General features: G+C 35.4%; 1 protein-coding gene across 4 annotated transcripts in view; it reads right to left on the bottom strand.

The window, feature by feature from the left end:
- The window catches only part of DPH6 (diphthamine biosynthesis 6), a 210120-nt gene that overhangs the window by 129053 nt on the left and 62498 nt on the right, over positions 1-18569 (bottom strand). For all 4 annotated transcript variants that reach the window (XM_037395503.1, XM_037395504.1, XM_037395505.1 and 1 more), the window contains 3 exons: positions 17750-17811; positions 9610-9704; positions 3094-3181 (listed from right to left, as the gene is read on the bottom strand). In XM_037395503.1, the coding sequence (XP_037251400.1) occupies positions 3094-3181; positions 9610-9704; positions 17750-17811 (245 nt within the window). The remainder of the gene's footprint in view (positions 1-3093; positions 3182-9609; positions 9705-17749; positions 17812-18569) is intronic.

Here is an 18569-nt window from a genome sequence, read left to right as displayed (position 1 = left end):
CAGAATTATGTTAACATTAGCAGAAGCTCCAACAGCTTTAATTTCTGATTCTGATCATTCAAAAGCCAACACGATTTAGCAGAGTAATAAATAATATATATGGGGAAAATAAAATTTTTTTGCAAGTTCACTGCACTGTCAAAGGAAAAAAATCGTTTCACAGCTGTACTTTTTCCTAATTGAAAATATTAAAAAATAAATAAAAATAAAAAATTAAAAAAAAAAAGCTGAGACACTTGACTTAAAGATTCTGCTATATGCTTCAGAAATTGCCTCCTCCTCAATAAAAAAATTCTACATTTTAAATGTACAAAATGACAGTCTTATTGCCAAAGTAAAATACTGATGAAGCTAGGTATCTGTATTGTGTACATCACAGTGGTGGCTTTATTTTTACCATGAAGTAAATGAGGCATTCCCAAATTTTGTGCATTAGTGTTTTATTAGCATTATTATGTTTGTGTAAAAGTATTAGCATTAAAGTTTGTGTAAAATGCATACAAAAAAGTTATCTTAAGCCATGTTTACCAGATTTTTAATAATGTTTTAATAAAGATAAATATATAATGAAATAATAAAGATAAAATCTTATCTTTACTTATCTCTTTAACCTTTTCTGTATCACTGGTAATGAAAGAAAAGAGGGTGTGTTAAAAAAAGCTTCAATTATTATGCAAAACCACATCTTGAAGTTGCACAGTAATGTATTAAACCAGAACAGTGAGTAAAATGTTATCTTCCCCCAGGCACAAAGGCTCATTTTGCTGCCAGAAACAATCTAAAACAAATTTCTATGCAGGCTTTGTAGTTAAACATGAAGAGATTTAGCTGAAGAAAATGCATTATAGAGGAGGAAAGACAGCAGAGACTAAGGTACACTAGCTGTAATTGCATAATGATTATAAAAGTAAATTCAAGACTGTAAAATTAACACCTGTGGCACATGACGAAGATAAAATGAATATACAATAAAAGTTAAATATATGTGTATCTCTCAGCTGAAATGATAACAAAACTGATGTCATAATACTTACTAGAATTACACATCACTGTGCAGTGTATTAATGGTTTATACAAAGTGCTTACACAAGTGGCTACTTTTACACATTGTTCATAATAGAGTATTTTTTGCCCAATTTTCAGTAATCCCTCGAAAGCCCAAAACTAAAATTAGTTCTCCTTGTAAAGCAGTTCTTCCCTGCAGTGATTCATTATTGTAGGACTGGCTTTTAAGTGCTGGATTATGAACTGATACTTGATTTTTTTTGTAGGGCTTGTAAGCACCAGAGAGCGAGAACAAGTACAGTACTACAAGCACATAAATCTTGAAGGCATCTCTTTATCATTACGCAGTTAAATGGTGCTAACTTAGTAATGAGTTGTGCTTTAAAAGACTGACTGGTTCTCCATATTCATAACTTCTAGAAAACTTAGCTTATTTTGTCGTGATATAGAATAATATAAAGCCAAAAGATTCTAATGCTTTTCCTTATGATACAACCACTTCAGAAAATAGACTATTTTCCTTTTAACTAATCAAGACATTATACAAGACACCAAAATCCAGGGCAAGCCTCTGTAAACCTTACCCCTTTGAGAGTGTGACAGCTTTGTCTACAATGGATTTGAAATATGATTTACTACACCACTGCTTGAAATTGTGAGGCTTTAACCAAATCTAAAACATCTACATAAGAAGGGGAAAAGAGCTTCTGAACAGATAAAAGTAAAATCTTGATTCTTATCTAAAATGTTATGCATTTTAATATGATTTTTTTCCTGATTTATGTAAAGCTTTATGTTTTTCATTTTCCCAAGCCTGTCACATTGTAGTGATGTATGGTGCATTTCAGCATCAAGTTTGCCATGAGCAATAAAGTCAGCTCCCCCCAAAGAAATATTAATATATTATCACTCTTCCCTACCATGCCCCACTCCAAAATTTTCCTTTATTCAGCCTATTTGGTTTTGCTTCACATAGTTAGTTGATATCCTTTTCACAGCCTCCCACACAAATATTTAATGTTTTATTTTTGAAAGAAATCCCAAACTAGAAATTGACAGGATGAAATATAATTTACTTTCCAAGGCAAGAATGAGGCCATCATGGAAGAAAAATGTACAAGTATTTTATCTGTTTGGAACAATAAAATTAAAAGGGGGCGGGGAGGCATGAATTGAAAGAAATTCAGGACATGTAGTCACTCAAGAGACATGAAATGTAAAATACCAATATAATAACATCCTATAACAATCCCTGCCCCTAGAAGAGGTTCAGTGACCTTCACTGTAGAAAGAAGTAGGAAATCCTATACAAAAAGGATGTCAACAGTAGTAGGAAGACCATGAGGCACTCCCTTCAACAAAATACCAGTACTTATATTCAGGAGGGAAAAAAAATTATCATTTCATCCATAAAATAATGAAAAGAAAAAGAGCAAAGTTCTGGTTCCCATACAAGTCTGCAATATTTACACCACTAGGAGTTCTTATTCCTGTTCTGCTGTTTCTGTGGAATCATGAGCTAAGAGGATGAATCCCAGTGAACTGCTAACAACTCATTTAAGATCTTTGACCAGTATAATCTCTGCATGATTGGAAGTCATTCATTAGGTGTATCTTTCATATGGAAAAACTAAACCAAATAACATTGCGTTTAAAACTCAAGCACTAGTGGGTCAGGAAGTTCTTAAATCATCCTCTTTTGATCAGAAACAGCAAAAAGAGATGCCACTCCCCAGCAAATCAATGCTGTTCATAGTTTCCTAATACATCTGTGTTCCACAGTGTGCCTAGCCTGTACTGCACAGGTTACACACATGCTTGATTGAACCATATTGGCTGAGCACCTTCTGGTTTCAAGATGAAAAATGCTACACAAATATACTACCTCCATTCATTCATTTGACACAAGGCATCATTTGTGTTTTTTCTTTATGGCAAGTTCTGAAATTCAACTAAATATGTACATTGTTATTTGAAAGTATACTCACATGAGAAAATGTAAGTTCACCCCAAACTGTGACAAAGCAACATAAAAATAGAAAGCATACATATAGCTTTAAAGGAAGATAACTTTTGCAATCTACTTGCCTTATTCTCCAGATGTAATTTTAAAAAATGAAGGTAGGCCACAGGTGCAAATGCATCAGCTGAATGCATAACCACTTTGGCTGAATCTCTGAAATACAAAATGCTTATCATCAAATATTTGTATATAATTTTACATATAGACAATATTTAGTCACTGTTTAACACAGACTCCAAGTTAACTCATTGAAAATCTATTAATCCCATTCTATACTTCCTGTGTGAGCCAGCATGGGCAGGGTGCAGGAACAGCCACAAAACCACAGATGAAATGCAGAGTAAATTCATTTTCGTTACCTCACCAGCTGGGGGATCCTCAAAGCAGCACCTGAGCAGAGGCACAAAGCAGGCACACAGGCACCACGGCGGCCCATGCTAGAAGATGACTGAACCTGCAGGGATTTGCGCAGGCGTAATTTACCACTTTGTTTTAACCCTTCCCACAGCAGGGCAGGAATCTCAAGCATGTTCGATAGGGTGCCTCTAAGTCTATCACAGGCCTATGTTACCTAAACACGATGTTGTACTTGTCCAACACACAAGGCCAAACAACAATTAGTATGATCTATGTGTTTTTTGACACCCCAGCTGCAAGTCACTTGAGCATGTTTACAATCCTCCTCCCCCATCTTCCATTATTTTCCCATACTTCCACACCAGTATTGAGAGATTCAGTTAGCTGTAGTCTATGAAAGTATAAATGACACTATGTTTTACATTATAGAGAATAATATGCAAAGCAATCTTTTAATTTCATCAACAGGAGATTTTTTTTAAAAGTCCATTCTTCTTGATTAATGCTCCAGGGATTAGTTCTTGAAGTATTAACAAGATACAATATTTCACACTGAGAAACTGATCTTGCATCTGATATTGAAGACTACTAGACACAACTTTTTAATGCCAAATGTGTGGGTAACAATGACAAACTTCCTGTGTGCTGATTCAAATTAGTTAATTCTAGTATTCATTTTTACAGACACAATCTGTCGCACTTTGATTCACAAGAGGCAGTATCTGTTATATCCATCTGCATGGTTTTACTACTTAAGAAAAAGGTAGCTCTATGAAACAAACATCTGAAAGTGAGAAACTCAAAGAAAACATAAGAGAAACTCGGATGCAATACCAAAAAAAAATGAAAAGTGTTTTAAGTAAGGCTAAGGACACAAAGATAATTTTCTTGAAACCACAGTGCCCTTGATACCTTCACAGTATTCTATGAGATGAGATAGATTTCTAGCAATGCCATATAGAACGCATGCAAACTGGAAACAGTTGAAGTCTTGGCCACATTCCACTAACTCAATGAAAGTGTAAAATTAATGCAAATATTTGTTCTAGAAAATGTGTTTTGGGATTTAAAGTAACAAAACGCTGAACATAATCATCATTACTACATTGCACAATAATGAGAAATACCTTTAACATAAGCAGCTCTACTTCCCTTTCGGTAAATTTTTAAAGTATTTTGATAAATAAGCCTTTAGCTTCATTCTTGAGAGTTATTATCAAGATTCTTCAAGATTAAAATATCACTTATTTCTTTAAGATATCTTAAAGACAGTCCTTTAAGTTTAAAATCATTCTTTTCAAATGACCATGGTGTCTTCTAACAGAAACAGGTAGAAAATAACTTTGGAAATCTTTAGTAAAAGGAATATATAATTAGAAATTATAAAACAGACACCCAGACTTCAGTGGTACCTGGCACCTGGGTATCCTCAATGTCTGAGGATATTCTCAGTAAACATTTCTTGATTGTTGTTCAAGTCCTGTATGGGGAGGTCTGGTACTTACCAGTGATGCATATCTACTTAAAACTACATTATCAGAAAAGCTTGCATCAGAATGGAAAAACAAAAATTTAGGGTCATTAATGTATGTCTTTTGAATTAAAAGTGATTCATGTTTGATTGTGATGGGAACACAGGAACTCTGTTGAACATTTTCAGAAGACTTTGAAAAACAATGAAGAATAGTTGAAAAACTGTCCTAATTATCTATTTTTTGAAATCATAACCATCTGATCTCTCAAGTCTCCCTGAAGATCTAGGAAATATCCAATCATTTTAAAACACTGCATAACATTTTCACAGGACAACAATGAGAAGTTAGAGCAAGTCTGAGACTATAATCAGTGCTCTCAGTACATGATTATTTCTTCTTGTTTACAGATTTGTTCTTAACTCCAAACCTAGAATTTAGAAACCTAAACACAGAGTTCATGGTAAAGTATATAAAAGCAAAGTTATATTTCCCAAATATTTCAAATATGCCAATTAACCTGAAATAAACCCCCACAAACTATTCCGTGTTCCATAAATACAAATGAGCTTTTATCATAAGGGTAGATATTAGATGGCATTCACATAAGATGACAAATATATCTTTATGATTTGAAGAGGTGTCAATCAGTTGCACTTTAAATACCAGTGTAAAAAGGACAGGAATTGCTTCGTACCTCTCAAATACTGAGCATAAGAAAGCTGACAAATGGATTACAAAAGTCTACCTGGGAAAACTAGATAAAACCCCATCTGACACTTGGTTGACTATTTTGATTTTAAGATCTTGCTTTCACTGCTAGATTTTGTTTATTCTCAAGTCTTTCACTCAATCTGCCATGCTTCCTTTGTGAAGCATATTTTTTAATTAAGATTGAGAAGAATGGGAAGAATTCAATTTAATATTCAAAAGCAAAATTCATCATATAGTCTTATGTTAAAGTCCCACTTCTCCATAGTAAGTAACACATCAAGGTTATATTTTTCTTTTCCTGTACTACCATATATCTTTCTTTTTCAAAGGATATACTGTAGAAATATATTTTGTCACAAGTTTAATGTGACAAAGACATTAACCAGTGAAAACACTAGCTGAAAGTAGTGTTATAAGTGACAGGCATATTGGATTTTCTCCTGTCATACTGGGTTTATGTGGCAAGGTTCTGTTATTGGGGGGTGGTCTGCAGGGGTGGCCTCTATGAGAAGAGACCAAGGGGCATCAGCAACACTGGTGATGCCTCTTAATGTATTTTTTAAAGGGTAAAAATTCTGTGCAGCAGCTGTGACAGGAGTGAGAAAAACATGAGAGAAACAGCCCCACAGACACCAAGGTGAATGAAGGAGGAGTGGGAGGAGGTGCTCCAAGTGCCAGCACAGAGGTTTCGTGCAGCCTGTGGAAAAGACCATGGTGAAGCAGGTTGTTCCCTTGCAGCCCACGGAGGACCACATCAGAACAGATATACATAACTACAGCCTGTGGAGGACCCCATGCTGGAGCAGGCTCCTGGCAGGAACTGTGGCCAGTGGAACGAAGCTCATGCGGGAGCAGGTTTCTGAGAGGAACTGTGGCCCATGGGGGACCCCTATCAGAGCAGTCTGTTCCTGAAGGATGTACCCCATGGAATGGGCCTGCACTGGAGCAGTTCTCAAAGAGCTGCCCCGTGGGAAACACCCATGCTGGAACAGTTTGTGAGGGACTGCAGCCCATGGAGTAGACTCAGGCTGGAGCAGGGGAAAAGTGTGAAGGGAGCAGCAGAGACTCGGTGTTACAAACTGACCACAACCCCCATTCCCCATCCCCTGGCACTGCTCAGTGGAGAGGGTATAGACGTCAGGAACAAAGGCGTGAAGTTAGCCTGGGAAGAACAGGGTGGGGAGAGGTGTTTTTAGTTGTCTCTGTTTCTTACTATCCTAGTGTTTGGGGGTTTTTTTAATTTGAAATAAATTAAATAAATTTTCCCAAGTTGACTCTGGTTTGTCTATTACAGTAATTGGCAAGCCATCGCTCTGTTCTTACCTTGATCTACAAGCTTTTTCATTTTATTTTCTCCCCTTGTCTTGCCAAGGAGGGGAGTGAGAACAGCTTGGTGGTCACCGGTTAGCCAGCCAAGGTTAATACATCATACCTGTTCCGGTGGCAAAAGTAAATTTCAATGTCTTCCTAAGAACCTTCTCTAGGAAGATCTCTTTAAGGAGGTCTGGAATTTAGGGACCTTAAAAATCCTGACAAGTTTTAACCTCTAAATTGTAATTCTTACAACTGCATTTAAGCTTCAAAAACTGTATCAGGGTGTATACCAAAACCATGGCTATCTAAACATTTGGAAACTATACTAGCATAGTTAACAATACAATTACAAAGTCTGTTCAGATTCAGGGTACATGAGAAGAATGAAAAGCAGAAAATAAAGAAACTTGCAACTTATTTAATGACAAAGAATCTATAATATATTTTTCTTTAGAAGTTCATAAAGTAATAGATTTCACATGAATGGCCCCTCAAAAGACGTGTCTTTACAACATGAATAATGTAAGAGCTAAGCAGGGCTAATCAAGCCAGAAACACACAATGCCAGTGTAGCTATTCAGTTTCCATTATGGAAATGTATATTTAGGACTAGCTGAGTAACTCTTTAAGAGTCTGCTGTGCCATATATTTATTATTAAATACCCACTGATTTATGTATTTGTCTTTTCCTGTATTTTTTTTTGCATTTATTGTCAACTTTTATTATTATTTGGAGTGTCACCAATAGAAATAAATACAACCAAACCACCTCTCATTTAGCTTTTCCTAGTTGCTTGGATGGTCATTAAACCACTGATACCCAGAAATACATTTTAAATATATTATAAGATATTTCTGCTTAAACTGGTATTTGGTTGATCTGAAACGAACGGCACGATGTACTTTCCTAAAAATGTTCCTAAAATTCTGTGAAAAAAAACCCAAACACACCTCTCCACACTACATCAATCAAGAATTTCTCATGAGATTTGAGATAGTTTTCTCCAATCTGTTGCATCTGTGCAGACAGCTTTGAAAAGGAGGATGGGAAATTATGCATCCAATACCAATGAACTCCCAACTTTAAACTGTAACATAAGCCTCAAAATAAACAGAAAGAATGTAAATAATCAAACACATTTAAGTGCAAACACTGACATAAGCACATTTAATCTTTCAGTTAAAATCTACCTATTTTTTTCTGAAGTATACTTTTTGTTCCAAGTGTTGCAATATAAACACTGAATAGGCCACATGGCTGGTAATGGGTAGTATTAATCTAAATGACAGTGTTTCACAAAATTCTGCCTCTGACACCTACTGGAATTGACAAGAATTTGTCAGTTTAACAGAAATCATATCAGACTTCGAATGCAAAAATTAATCATGCTCTAGCAATGATTTCACAGTATTTTCTTTTTTGCTAGAAGAGACTGAGCTGATTCTGAGGGCATACTGAGGAGTTTTGTCCTTTTTACCCAAGTTTATCTGCAATAAGATGTACCCAAGCATCATACACATTTTATTCTAACTTCCTACTCAACTTTCCAGCTCCTACTACTCAGCAGGTTGGCTGACAAACTATGGCTTCTACCTAGCACCTGGTTCCCCTCAGAGAATCTTCTTCAAGACTCTTTGTTTCCTGGCCCATATACATTCATATTTCCATCCATGAACTTAAATCCAGTTTAAAGATTCTACGTTGTTACTTTCTGAATCTTCTTTTTACTAAAGAATTCTATAGCTTTCCTGCATGGAGGTATCTCCGGACTCAGATTATCTAGTTTTTTAATTCACTCCAGAGGATGTATCTTCCAGTCAACCAATAGTTCAGCAGACATCTGCTAGAGCAGCTGCCATGCCTTTTACCAGTTTGTCTGTTGCTCTTCTCCCAAATGCCATGCGATGAAACAGAGTTAACAGCTTTGGTTCTCTGTTCCTTACAAGGACAGATCCCACTCTTACAGAAAAATGAAACAAACAGACCTTCACCATTAAAGCCTTAATCATGTCTATATGCTCCTTAATCTTGACCTTCCCTAAGATGACCAAGTATCTCCAATACATGATTGCTAGCCTGTTTACTTGGCTAAGAAAAGGACCAGCCGTCAAAACATCTCACTCAAGCAGGCTTAGCTCTTTAACAGACTAATAAGAACCTTGCATCAAGACACAAATAGTTTCCATATCCCACTACACAGATTTTAGAAATTTATGTCAAAGGAATAAATACTCAGTGTAAATGAGATGGATTCATGCAAAGTTTGTATTTAAAATATCCTCTAGTAATTGAAGAAAAATGTTTACCGTTGTCATTCTAAGCTGCTGAACTTAAAACACACACATACATAGACACAGTTAATGGAACCCACAGGCTACTGATGTGGCAGTTTATCAAATGTAGCTGTAATGAAAGATAAATATTACAGGCAATTCGCACTTCATGAAAGGATAAAAGTGTCAGTGTGTAGGTACCAGTTTTACTGCAGGCCATAATCAGCAAGTAAACGAAAGTGCAAATGTCTGAAAAGTTTATAGCCCTCTATGAAGGCCTCGTCTTGTCAGGTATTGATTTAGGTTTTCAGAGGACTTTGCCAGTGTTAAACAAAGTGAGTGTGAACTTAGAGGACATGTTTTACCTCTGCCAGCAAAAGCTGCCCCAAGCTAAATGTGAACATGTTACCATTACTTTAACATAAGGAAATGGAAGAAACTGTTTCTTACACAACTATCTTCTTCTTAAATAGAGGGCAGTCCAGAGTGAATGTTTCATATTCTCCACCTTCTCCGCAAATGTGGACTCCATATTTCTCAGAAAGCTAACACAAAAGAGAAATTAAAATTTAAATTAAAATTAAAGCAGTCTATTAATACATTTTGCTGAAAATTTCAAGGTGCGCTTCCTAAAAGACTACTTATTACAAGGCTGAAAAAAGCCCAGATATAACATAAAGGGTTCCTGATTTCTTTGTATGAGTATTGCAATGACCTAAAAATTACCAATATGTTATATATTAGAACTGGCCCTGTAACATTCAGATAAACAAACTAATTCTTAATCATTATTCCTCAGTGGCCTTGAAAGGTTGCTCAGCCTCCCATATTTGACTATCTTTCTCTAGCACAGATAGTTCACTTCTGTGAGAATCTTGAACTGTAAATCAACGCAAGTAGCGACACTTCACATAGAAATATACAATGAACACAATTTTTGGCAACAGATTCAACAACTACATTCTATATTTTGGTAAATATCTGTTCTTTCAAAAAATTCTAACAACTAGAACCAACAAGAGTTCCCTAAGTAAAAAGCCAAAGCAAGATCTAACGAGGTAGCAATATGTTGTTTCATTTATAAATCGTACTGAATATACTTTCTAAATCAACACATATATTCATGAATATTCCTGAAGCTCTGGATATCCCCCTAAAACACATAACTACATAAACCAAGACATTCAAAATGAGAAACATGACTGTCTTAATTATTCCCTGCTTTATAAATGGAGCAGGAACAAAGTTTTTTTGCTGGAGTAAGGACTGCACAGATTCTGAATTCTTTAATTCTGTATTAATGTACCGTACTGATAGGGAGTAATCAAGCACCTGTACCATGCTGGACCATGGGGACACTCGTCCTTTTTCTCCAGGAGAAATTAATCTCCTCAGCAGCAGATTATATCACCTTCTAAAAGTGTCCCAGCACTAGCTGCTTCAAGCTAAGTCCTGTACAGGTTCACATTAAGCAAGCACTAACATTCTGCTGTTAAGAATGAACTGCAGCCTCGACTCCACTGCAAACACCGACGTTACTATTGGGAATATTTATTTAACCACCTTATGCTTTTCCTTAGAGGAACAGATGCCCACCCATGATGCTTCTACAGTCAAAGTAGCAATGCAGTTCTCCACAAAATGTAGGAGAGGGTTTGAAAAAGTCTGTCTGGGGCTAGCAAACAATTTTAAATCTGTTCATCTATTTTTAGGTAAGCATGAGACTGGGTTATTTAGGCATTGCACATTCAATTTTCATATGGTTACAAGAATATCTGTGGAGCAAGTCTATCTGATACATTCAAGTGAAACTGTATTTTTATTGTTGAGGCTGAATGTATAGTTTGTGTTACTTTACAGCTCTCTTTCAAAGTTTTTTATTTTTATAGTTCAAAGAGACTGTATTTTTATTGTTGAGGCTGAATGTATAGTTTGAGTTACTTTACAGCTCTTTCAAAGTTTTTTATTTTTATAGTTCAAAGACTGTTTACAAGTTCAGCCATCACCTTAGCTGACAAAAATAATTCAAAATTAGGTGTGACAGAAGAAAATTAAATACATGAACTTGAATGTTTTCATAAAGTCAAACACCACATTTTAAATCTAAAATTCAGTTAGTTAAACAAAAGGCCTGAATCCTCTTCAGCCTCTATTTTGGAGAAAAGTATAAATGCTCTGAGAAAATAATATCTTGGTAATGTTCTATGTGACTGTTTAGTTGTGTGGTGGTATAAAATCTAAATCTCTTTTGGAACATATATTAATTCACTTTTCAATGTCTTGTTATGAGAGGTATTTTTCATTTTTTCGTTCACATTTTCTTCTAAAGAAAAGGAGCAGAAGAAAACCTTTAATCAAGTGCTCATTAAAAAATTACACTCCTCACATAAAAAAACCCTCCATCTGTCAACAATGGCAACAAGGTTTCTATAGGACAAATATATCAAGAATAATTAATGTTGATGCAACAAGAACGGACAACCTACAAAACAGTTAGTCAAAACCTTTTATTCTTCCTCTGTTGTTGCTTCTAGTGCAAAAAACCCTACACAAAACTATTAAAAAAGTGAAAGAGAAAAAAACTAGAAAAAATCTAACTGTAACCTTTCCACAGTGAATACAAGGAGTGACTGTTCTCAAAACTGGTAGCTCTGCTTGTAAACATCAGTGCCTAGAATAATTATTGGCAATTAACATTGAATACTCAAAAGATGTGAGACTATTTCCTATCTTTGTTGTGGGAAATACTAATTTGCAATGTCAATGGCTTCAAGATCATTCTTGACACCAATTATACAAGGTGCTAAAGGATTTTCAGTTCCTGCTAATGTCAACAGGAACTGAGGATATTCAGCAGCTCATAGAACAGACTCTTAATGTTCATTTAACAAAGTCAGCAATATTTTTAAAATGTCATCAATGACAACAGAACTTTGCCTTTTAGTCATTTAGAATATTAGCATTTTTTGGAGACCAATTATTTTGTTTTGCAAGTTGGATGTTAAATTCATAACAATACAACAGCTTAGACTCTAATCTAAATTTTATGATTGCTAAATCTGCCTTCTAGTTCAGATAAGCCAGAAAACAGCAAATTCACAAATTACATTTAACTTAAAATGCAAGTCCAATTCAAAATCCAAAAGCAATATAAGATGAAAACATCTTCTAGACCACACAAACCTAATCTTAACTCAAATACAGAATGAAACACAAGGTATATTAAAGGATCAGCCCAAACATAACTGGAAGAACAATCTCTTTCTACCTTGGGAATGAATCACAAGGATTAAAGCTGACTTTCTCATTTAAGTTTAGTAAGCAAAGATAAAAGATATGAATTCAAGTGCTTCCTATTTGAAGTGAAAACTGTGCTCCCAGACAGAAATTGTAACACTTAGCAATCTCTGTATAATTACAGAAATGATATTTAGATCAAGAAGTACTCATCAACTTCTAAGGCAAGCATAGAAATGACTAAACATTTTCTTATTGTCTACTAGCAGAGAGAGTACAGAAAAACATAACCATAATATACCATTCTAATAAAAAATTCTAAGGAGAGTGTGAGCAGCCCCTGAGATTTGTCAAGTTGCCAACAAATTCTTTACTGTAAAAAGCTAGGGCTCCTGGTATATAGGAAGCAGTGGGACATGAAAGCAATTTAATAATTTAGCAATTATGTAGCAACCATTCATCATTAATTAATCAAAGATCTACCATTTAGAAAAAAGCAGTAATTCAAGAACTTTCCTTGCCACAATGCCGGTGTCCTGAGCCAATAAAATTCACCCCTGATAAAAGTATGAGTTGCAGATCATCATTGTACTCACAAGTTCAACCTTCTGTATGTAAATTCAGAAAAAAAAAATTGCAAAATTAAATCACAATTTTTCCCACTCAATCCTTGTTGGTTTTTCTGCTGCTACAGCAGTAAAAACACCTAACCTTTAAGTCAGTAATTATTATCATTGCTATTGTACACATAAACTAAAGTAAATCAGAAGACTGAAAATTTAGGTGACAATACATTTTTCCAAAGTTAAATAGTTCAGTGGATGAAACCAGGTCTGGGTGGTGAGTTTGTTTGGTTTTTTGTTTTTGTTTTTTTGGTTGGCTTTTTTTTTGTGTTGTTGTTGGTTTTGTGTTTTTTTTTTAATTATCATTGATACACCTCTTGTAATGCCTCAACAACAGATTTTTTTCTAAAAAGAAAACTATTACTTTATGCTTATTTCTTGTATGTCCAAAAGACAAATTATAATAGGCACATTATAGTAATACAAGTTGCTTTTGATATAGTAATACAAGTAAACTTTTAGTATAAAAAGTAAGTGAAGTCCTAATTCCTGATCACTGGTATCAGAGAAGTTGAACTTTGTGAATACATGCTAGAATGTAAAGCAGGATATAACCTACCAATCCCAAATGACTGAACACGTCATGTATGTTGTGGTTCAATACCAAAGACAATCTTATATTCAACACCGGCATTTTTCTGGGCACTTGTCCTGGTTTTGGCTGGGACAGAGTTTTTTTCTTCTCAGTAGCTGGTGCAGTGCTGTTTTGGATTTAGTATGAAAATAGTGTTGATAACACACTAATGTTTAGTTGTTGCTAAGTAGCGCTTACTCTAAATCAAAGACTTATCAAGTTTCCCACACCCTGCAAGTGAAGAGGTGCACAAGAAGCTGGGAGGGAGCAGATCCAGGACAGCTGATCTGAACCAGCCAAAGGGATATTCCACAGAATATCATACTGAGTATATAAACTGGGGGGAGTTGCCCGTGGCTTGCCAATCACTGCTCTGGGACTGGCTGGGCATCGGTCAGTGGGTGGTGAGCAATTGTAATGTGCATCACTTGGGTTTTTTTTCTTTTGGGTTTTATTCCTCTCTCCCTCTCTCTCCCTTTCATTATTATTATTACTCTATCTTATTTCAATTATAAAATTGTTCTTATTTCAACCAACAAGTTTTACCTTTTTCCTGATTCTCTTCCCAACCTTGCTGGGGTGGAGGGGAATGAGTGAGCAGCTGGTGGTACTTAGTTGCCAGCTGGGGTTAAACCACAATAGCACTGAACTTCGGAAAATATAAACTGGTTTTCCACAAAACTAAAGAACGCACAGAATACTATTTAATTAATTTTAAACAGAACTTGTAAAATTTCTCACAAACTTGCACATCAAACTAGGGAAAAAGCTGTAAGGTAAACCTCTCCACCTAGCTGAACAAACAACGTAAAGTTACATTAGATATCAATAGAGTACTCAAAAGAGAATCCCACAAGAATAGGAAAAAGTACAGATTAGCAAAAAATAACAACAACTAATTCCAAGGAATTTGTTGTGAAATTTGAAATTGCTGGTTTGATAATACAAAACAAATCAAAGATACAAGAGTATATAAAACTGTGGCAGTTTGGGGGATGTTAAAAATTAATTTATTATGGTGTTTGCTTTGGTATGGTCAGAATATTAAATTTTATTTCTCCTCCTTACTGAAAACTGTGAACTCCTTGCTCTCACATTCTGTCTACCAGAACTTCTGATGCTGAAGACTTCATTGGTTTGCAAGAGTATTTTTCACATTATAAACCTAAGCATTTCTCTTCAGTTTATAGTTAATGATTTGGTTTTATTAGGCCTTAAAGCCAACTAAGTATCCAGTAAAACCAATTTATTTGTACTGACTTTGACTTTCATAGCATGCATATGCACAAGAAACAGCCTCATGAACAAATAATCTGGCCTGACAGCCAGTTCCAATAGGGTCAGAATGCCCTACCAGTTCTACACCTTAAGCTACGCAGTCGTTGCTCTGCTTACTGTTGTATCGATAAAAGATAAAACCTGCAAATGTGGGATTTTGAGAAGTATTAAACCATGACAGAAGAATTTCAGTGAAACCAAGTAAGAACCACTTCATTTGAGCTATCAAACATCAGGAAGAATACATTTAATTCCCCAAAATACTAGGTACTTTTGGATTTCTTAGTTCATTGTTTTCTTTTTAAAATGAATGATGGTGAAATGAAATGGAGAAGAACACTTCTTAAGCCTTATTTTAATTATACTCTATTAACATAACTAAAATTGCAATACTTGCTGCTACAGGTTTAAAGAAAGTCAAGACTACTGATTTAACTGAGGTGAGTAGCTACCCACCCTGCAGCCCCACCAAAGCTGCAACCTGAATATTGATAACAGAAGCTTTCCGTGAATGCCCGGACTGCACTTTCCTCCTTTTGGTTTATTTAACTAGTCCCATACAAACATTAATTCATCCAAATGTGACTGACCAGTATGGAATTAATATTACAATGAAGTTGATGCTTCTGTTAAATCTGTTGCACAGTAAATTGTTCATTGTTTCATGATCACAAATTTTTATCCTTCCTTAGCTGTCACTTACTAAGTTCCTAAAGAAACAGCTCTGATAGACAGAAACATTGCTTAAGTGATCTGCAGCAACAAACTGGGGGAGGAGCCCTTAAATGTTTACCCTACTCTTAAACTATGTGTTATTTCCTCGTGACTCCAGAGATCTTCCAAACAACCTTTCTAGGAATTTAGCAATCAGTAGGCACTTCTACAGTACATGCAGAATGTGACTTCTAATGTCAGTAAAACTGCTTTTCTGCAATAATGTTACTTTCTTGCACTATACAATGTTCCAGCGCCACAGCAGGCCTATGACACAAACATGGAGTGAAATGAAGACTCCAGTCCGGCACGTTTGCACAGCGCAATGCCAGCTTAGCAGTCAAGCTCCTGGAAGCAGCCTAACCATGTTCACAAGTGGTGAACTGAACTTGTGGACCTTGGTTCTCCGTCAGCTTATTGGCTGAGCCAAACAGCCATGTTAATACACCTTTCAACTCAAGGTTTGCTCACTGCTCAATCAGATTATATTACCTAAATTGCAAAGCTCACCGATGCTTGAAGTGGTGAACCCGTTCTCTCTTCCTTCTTTTTCCTGTAGAAATCCAATCTATACTTACCAGAAAGGATAAATCCACTCCCTCTTCTAACTGTTCTTGGATCTTACAGATATCCCTAGATTTAGCAAACTATTTACTGTTTTAAATATACCTTCATTATCACCCCATGAAATAAAGCATCTGCTAATGACACAATATGAACAAATGTTTTACATGTAGTTAATGTATACTTATTTTTGTGTAGTCCTACTGTATGTCTCTACCACTGTTTTTTTACCTGCACTACAATTATTTAGGAAGATATTTATTTCCCTGCTTTCCTTCCTTCCCTTTTTCTGGAGAAAGATAAAAAACCTCTCCTTCTCAACCCCTGGTATTCTGAATCTTTGCTGTAGTTGAGATGATCTAAACATATAAGTGAAGCAAGACTTAGAAAAAGAGACAATGAAGAGGATTTTAATATCAACTATTTACATAGTTTATATAGTGGGGCAGAGGGGAGATTTCTGGGCAGATTCTCCAGCTCTGAAGCAGAAGCAACAAACTTCAAGCTAAGAACAAGCCAACAACAATCTCTTCAAGTAAGACTATTTGAACGTTCTGGACCTTCATTCTTCTTCAGCTTTGCCAAGTACAAATTGTCTATCCTCTTCTCTCCAGCCATGTAAATGACTAACAAAATTAAACTCAAGATATAAATCCGATTTATTAACTCTGCTGCCTTTCAGCGGCAAAAGAGATTTTTAAAGTTCCTAAGAAATTCTGGTTACTTTTTCTTTCTCTTCTGCAAGTTTGCCATGCCCTTAATTGTTTCAGAAAAGCTGCTTACAAAGCCAGGCTGAACAGTAACTACCCAGATTAACAACAAAAACTATTTTTAGGAGATCGTTTTGGGCAAATTTAGACAGCTTACACTCATAAAAGTTACAGTAAAACTCTTTTAATAGCCAAACATGTATATAATGGTGGGTTTTTAACAGGCTGGAGGACAAGGAACTGTGGTAAACTGGCTTTGTCACAGACAGTATATGAAAACACACTTTCAGAGCTGTTATTCTTAAACTGTACTTAGCTTGATGTTTGATGCTCCTACACCAAACTCAAAGAAGACTTGTGTACAAAAACTCTGGTTATTTTTTTTTCCCCTAGTTAACTTTTCTTTAAATAAATCTGTTAGCTCTGCCTACAGGCATTCTCTTGCTTTGAGGACTATATAACCCTTTGTATAGAATTAAGTACATCCTTAGCAATAAACTTAGTCAATATTTGAAATTACGTACCTAAAAAATGGTAGCAAACCTTCAGATGGGGAAGTTTTGTATCATCTATGATTTTTGCCACTACCATTCCTTGCTTATTTAGCTTTGTCATATTGACATACAAGTTAGTGTTCCTTTACTGCTGAACTATCTTGCCTTTAGTTTGTTTTAAAGATGCTGGCACACCTGTGAACTACCTCCATAATGTTTTTCATATTGAAAATACACATGAAGCTTATACTGTATGTACAAAGACAAGCCTTGGTTTAGCACCTAATTTATGAAAGTAACCAAGTAATTTTTTATTAAGGTCATTTTTCTGAATTTCTGCCTATGTTACTTTAATTGTAACTTTACCAGTATGAGTATCCTTTAACTAATACTCACCTCCAAAAGATGAGGCTCCATTTGATCCAGTGTCTTTCCTAGATGCTTATCTGGATCTAAACCTGCAGGGGGAAAAAAAGTGTAAAAATATTTTTTATAAAGTTCTGTTATGACAACAAGAAAGGTGGCATCCCCCCCCCCGGCCCCAGCTCCCAAAGGTAGCATGTCTCCCTTAGAAATTAGTCCCACTGTATTTAAAATAATTTCTACCCTAAAAAAACTATACTTAGTCAGAATTTTCTCTTAACCCCTCTGGGGAACTGGGTTCTGTGTTTGTGGGAAAATACGGCCAATTACCTTTTCACTCTGTGTCAACTGGAAAAGCTGCTGTTTTCCTTTCTTAGAAATTTCACTAACCAGTGAAGTAAACATACAGGTTCACGGTAACAAAAATACTAACATAGAAATTACCTCTTGAGTCAGAAGTTACCTTTGTCAATGCCTATTAAATTAAAATACAAGTTAATTTTTTTATAGTTCCTGCAAATTAGTGGAAGTAACACAGACTGTTTTCCATAATAAAAACTATTTTGCTGAATCACATTCTGTGTGTGCGTTACCCATGGAAGAAAGGTAAGATTTAAAAGGGATGGATATATAAAGAAAACTCAAGACTTACAGAATTCTTCAATATTGTACCTTCTAATCCATCACAAAATATTCTGTATGATGCCTACATTTTGATTTATTTTTTTTGGAAAAAAAAAGTAAGCTCTACTGGCATTTGATAATTCCTCTAACTTGCTCCTCTGTGTTCCTCTTTCAGCTTTCTGACTTCATGAGTTTTGCCAAGCCAACTCATGGCTGTTAAATGATCACT

Source organism: Falco rusticolus, chromosome 7, assembly GCF_015220075.1.
Source record: "Falco rusticolus isolate bFalRus1 chromosome 7, bFalRus1.pri, whole genome shotgun sequence".
Taxonomy (NCBI): Eukaryota; Metazoa; Chordata; class Aves; order Falconiformes; family Falconidae; genus Falco; species Falco rusticolus.
Note: the sequence above shows the minus strand (reverse complement) of the source record. Positions and strands in the feature narration are given on the sequence as shown.